The sequence below is a fragment of the Acyrthosiphon pisum genome, chromosome A1 (genome assembly GCF_005508785.2).
Source record: "Acyrthosiphon pisum isolate AL4f chromosome A1, pea_aphid_22Mar2018_4r6ur, whole genome shotgun sequence".
Classification (NCBI taxonomy): Eukaryota; Metazoa; Arthropoda; class Insecta; order Hemiptera; family Aphididae; genus Acyrthosiphon; species Acyrthosiphon pisum.
The window spans coordinates 142,631,770-142,637,308 of record NC_042494.1 but is presented as its reverse complement, the minus strand read 5'-3'; the positions used below and the strand labels follow the sequence as shown (position 1 = coordinate 142,637,308).

Here is a 5,539-nt window from a genome sequence, read left to right as displayed (position 1 = left end):
ATAATTATAATTATAAAAGACGAAATAGAATTTTACAAGAAGAAGTATTTTTTGTAACAATATACATTACAAATATTGTACTTGATAGAAAAGTTACAATCGCAATTCGTCGCAAATAAATAAAAAATAAATAAATATCATATCTGAAACTGTACCAAGTTGCAGCTGAGGACGCATTACTGGAAGTGTCAGTTTATTGGTTTAAGCGTATACCTAAATGGTCTCACAGCAGGCCTATTTTGTGTTTGTTGTTTTCGCTGACCTAGCATATCAATCATGGAAGGCATAGGTTTGGATCGCATGGCAATGAATTCTTCTGCGTCTTCGTCTTTGGGCAGAGGCCTCTGAGAGTCACCAGGTACTGGTCGACCATCAGGCATTACTCTTACGACCATTGGGCCGATGATATAACCACCTGGCGGAGTGGCTATTTCTTCGACGTTATTCGACGCAGAACCCAAATCGTTCCCACCACTCGTTTCTATACAAAGGTGACATAAACAAATATGTTAGATTTTATACAGGTAAATACGTAGCATGTATGCTTAGATCATACAAGTCTAAGTGTATCTTATGATATTTACCTAATGGGTCATTGAGCTCTTGTTCCGATTTGTTGGTTGTTTGGGAAGTATAGAAACCTCCTTTCATCATAGATTCCCATACTAAAATAATAATGAGAATAAACAATAAAAATAACTTTCTATTTTAATGTGTTTATTTAATTTGACATTATTTACATAATGTTACTTAAATAGTTAAATATATAGGTACATACTCATTATTCTCGATCCTCTTTGATAAGGGTCCATTTTGTCTAAGCTATCATCTCCCATTTTCGCCAAGTTGGTTAAACCATAAACCAATAATACTTTATTACAGTCTAAAAACAAAAAAAACATAGTAAAAATATTAGTTATTTATGCGAGATTACAATTAAACAATTTACAAATATATGTACATTTTGTGATCGTTATTTATTTATGTTGTACCTACCTTCCTACTTACAAGAAATTGAATTACAAATTATTATTAGCATTAACTGTATATAGATACACAATAATATGTGTATTGCACCATGTAGGTAATGTTTTATAGTATTATTGTTATGAATAATTTTACCTATTAAGTATATTAAAACCCTGGGGTTTTGATTGAATATTTTACATGCAAATGTATATTATGTATATACTATTAAAAAGTGGTACCAATATATATTGTATTGAAAATAATGCTAATTAAAAAAAGTTATACCTAGCTTGGCATAATACATCTTTAATTTATTTACCTACATCTGGTTTCTGGTATATATTATATTTAATTAGACAATGAACTTATGGGGGTGGCTTGATCAGTAATAAAATAAATATTGATTATATATGGTCAAACTTTAACGGGGTTTACTTGTATTCTATTCTGTATTTGTAGCTTATACAGATAGGCAATAGGCATAAAACACTAAAGAGTTATTGACTATTGCGGGCTATGGGCAGGTTGTCGCAGCGTATGTATTTTAGTATTTTACTATATTTATTTTATGTAAAAATTCAAAGAGAGAGTCAACATACATAATATGTTCTGGTCATATTCCAATTCTTTACTTTGCCAGTTTGTCTATATGACTGCCGAACGTTGTAGTAAGGTATATACCGCACAGTGGGGAAACTAAGATTACATAGGCACCTACATAAAAAACATGGTAAAAAATAACATATAAATATAATATGCTATAATATAATACTGTTATAGTATGGCAAGACAAACGATTAATATAATATACGACAATACGATTTAATAATATTGAGTATATTATATGTTGGTATGCAAAGTTAGTTGGCTATTGATTGATTTATAATTACATATTGTATATTTACAACAAAATACAAAATATAATGAATATGAATAAACCTAATTCCGCGTGTCACTAAATATTTAATGAATCAATCGTGAACTATAACGGTCCATAAACATGATTCAGTGATCCAAGATCGGTTCATTAAATTAATAAATTTTTGATGAAACCCGACACTATAAACATATATTATTATATTTATTTCATGGAAGCGGCAGTATAATTATTTTATACATTTATAAAATATATTATAATACAATTATTGTTGTTATAACAAATTATGATGGATTGACATATTATTAAGCTTTTATTTTATATGATGAACAGGAAATGTTAAAAATATTAATAAAACTACAAATCAATTAGAATGATGATTGGAAAAATTTTACTTAAATACTATGTACTGAGTATATATAAAAGGAATTAAAATTGTCTTATATTTATGTGCGGTAGCCATGACCTGCAAGAGCCAATAACCTTCATAGTGACATGCAAATTAATTTGACGACGATGAACCCAGGAGACTTTAACGAACGATCGCAGAAAAATAAACGATTTATAAATTATAAGTCACGATATTTATTTATATAATATTTCGTAAGAATAGGTACTATACCAGGAATTACCTTGAAAACCAATATATTTATAACCATGTTGGTACCTATATACCTACATATTATATAGACCAAATGTTGTCTTTTTTAAAAAAAAATGCAAGTTATCTTACATTCTCACCTATATAGTATACCTATATATAGATCATATAACATATTTATTCAGTTTTTATCATTTGACATTATTGTGTATTCATACAATCATACCTAACATACAAACAGTCTGTAAATTGTTACGTTGAAGCTTATTAATTAGGTATACATATTGTAACTTTTATTTAACCATATATAAAATATAATATAAGCATATGTATAAATGGTAAAAACACAAATTATTCGACAACAATCGAGAAGACTTGAAAACAATGCATAAATAGAATACAGGTAGATAAATTATAATTTAAAATTATTATGCATTTATGCAGACCAAAATCAAAGAATAAAACGAGTGGTTATATAGGTATCCGGTACAGTGGTACCTATTATAATTCCACTCTCTTGGCAATATTAAGCAACCGCAAAGACCTATCAAGATTCATGATTCATAAGACTATATAAAAGTAGAAGGTACCTGTAGTCTGTACTACTTAGTAGGTTATTTGATTACAAATATAACATTTAGTGGGTACCTATATATAATATAGCTGTATAAGAATACTGAATAACAAATACACAAGAAAAAAATTACCCGGCATCGAAGATGAGTCACAGAAATCGGCTACTTGTTTCACGAACATGTTGAATAAGTGGCTCATCTGAAAAATAAAAAGAAGAACAAAATTATTAACACAATATATATATAAACGCTTCTTGGAAAATGTTTACATAGACATATATTTTTAGATTTAATAGTTTTTATGTTGTGTAAGTGTACATCAATTATGAATTAAAAAATAAACTCTAATAATTTGACTTTTATCTGAAAATAAATCTATAGTAATAACTACAAAATACATTATAAATTATATTTTTGAAAATCATAAAAACTTGTACCAATGCTTTTTTATATCATAAAAAATAGTACATCATTCAATAGTCAGTACCTACGTCGTGTTATTTAATGTATATGCTAGCCGGGAACGGAACTATGGCGAGGTATATCCTTCATGTCTCCGTAATTTCATATTTTCGTAAATTATATACTCTCAATTAAAAATGAAACTACACTGCCAATTATTTGGTGTATCATAGTAATTTAATACTTATTATATATATTTTAGATGTTTCAATAATGTTTGCTTTATAAGATTTGCACGAAACGTAACAAAATACTACTTTACGGAAGTCTCAAGTCGTAAAGAAGTAAACAGTAAAATATAGGTACAAATATTCCAACATTATAATTGTTACGAGTATAATAATTTTAACACATCTTCGAATAAAAATATTCAACCTTCACTGACATAATAATACATTGTAATTTGTAAGAAAATGATTAGAACTATTCATTTTGTATGCGATTTTACTACATGTAGGTATTATTCAAATTTATTAAATAAACAAATATCTACAGCTACATACAATGTTATTATTATTATAATATATATTATATGGGAATGGGATATACCATATACCCCATGTTTTCCTTTAATAAAGAATTTATCCAAACTCCGATTCTAACATTTTTAAGTATGGACCATATATTTTCAAATACTTAAAAATTGTATACCATCCTGTGGTGAGAATATGATCCTTATTTATATGACAAAAATCAGAGTTCGAATAAATCATTACTGGAGGGAAAAATGGGGGTGAGCATGGTATGTAAATTAACCTGTTTAACAATATGCCGCAAAGATCAAACGATATACGAAATATCAAACAATAATCAAGAACAGCATAAATAGGTACGACATGCACGAGTACACGACAATTGTAATTCATTTGAAAATATCTTAAATAGTTAAATGACTTTTTTATATGAAGACATATTTTATTCAAAACTATAAGTAAGGCAGGTACACTTGCAGTTTTCAGTCACGTTTCTTGGACTTTGGAGGAACCTAGCTATTTATAAATTCGTGTCTTATGGATTTTAAAAATAACGGGTTCGTGTATGCTACACTTTACGAAATGCACAGTACTATTGTACAATGGACATAGTAAATGTATAGTACCTACCTATATGTATTATATAGGTACTATACAATTACTCTCAAATTTTTAATGACTATAATTTATAAAAAAAAAAAAATAAGAATAAGAATCACATTAGGGAAAGTCTCCTTGAACGTCAATAATAAATTATGGGGTAATTTAATAACTATATAGTTACCTATGTTGTCGTTTTTTTTAAATATAATAGTATTACTTATTAAAACTATATACCTATAACTAGTTAATTGTATTTTACTTTATAATTTATATGTATATATTATATTGAATGACATAGGTACTTATGTTTAATTAGAGATGAATACGAAACTCATATTTTTTAGCAATGGAGACTTAATATATTTAACTTTCCTTTTAGTTTACCTATGTATTATAAAAATTATGATGGTGAATTAAATATCTAAAAAGTAAAAGATAATGGATAACTTTAAGTAAGAAATAGTTAATTACAGTTTAACGAATATATTATTTTTAGAATTTAAATTTCTTACTGTTTGTAAGCCAACTAAGCGAACCTCTTGAAGACTGCAATATCGATTCCATTTTTTTAAAAATGAAGTCTAAAATACTTTATGTTATCGTTGTATAAACAGTTGACAGATAAATATCAATAGTATCTATAGGTGTTCGGTATAAATGAAGTGCTATGAAGCCGCCTTATTATAGACCTATTAACAATAATTATTTTTCCTATTTTAACCGATAGGTAGCTAATTAAAAACTATTACTTATAGTTATTCCTATATATTCTTGAAATCTAAAAGAATAACAAGTAGGTACAGTTTAACAACTCAACATTTTATTTTATTATTGAATGTATCTAAATATATTATAGTACTGTAATAAATATTAAAATTATTAATTCAAATGAGAAATAAGGGAAGAAATAGTTTTTTAGAGAGGTGCAAATGATGATACTCTAACTACTTGTCAGTAGCCATTTGGCGTTTATAAATTA

General features: G+C 27.1%; 1 protein-coding gene across 1 annotated transcript in view; it reads right to left on the bottom strand.

Annotated features, from left to right (window-relative positions):
* Positions 1 to 5,539, bottom strand: part of LOC100572786 (rhythmically expressed gene 5 protein) — a 12,446-nt gene continuing 6,907 nt past the window's right edge. Inside the window, 5 exon segments of the mRNA XM_003240216.4 lie at positions 1 to 262; positions 264 to 481; positions 585 to 665; positions 779 to 883; positions 3,155 to 3,221. Coding sequence (XP_003240264.2) covers positions 224 to 262; positions 264 to 481; positions 585 to 665; positions 779 to 883; positions 3,155 to 3,221 — 510 coding nt within the window. The 3' untranslated portion in view covers positions 1 to 223.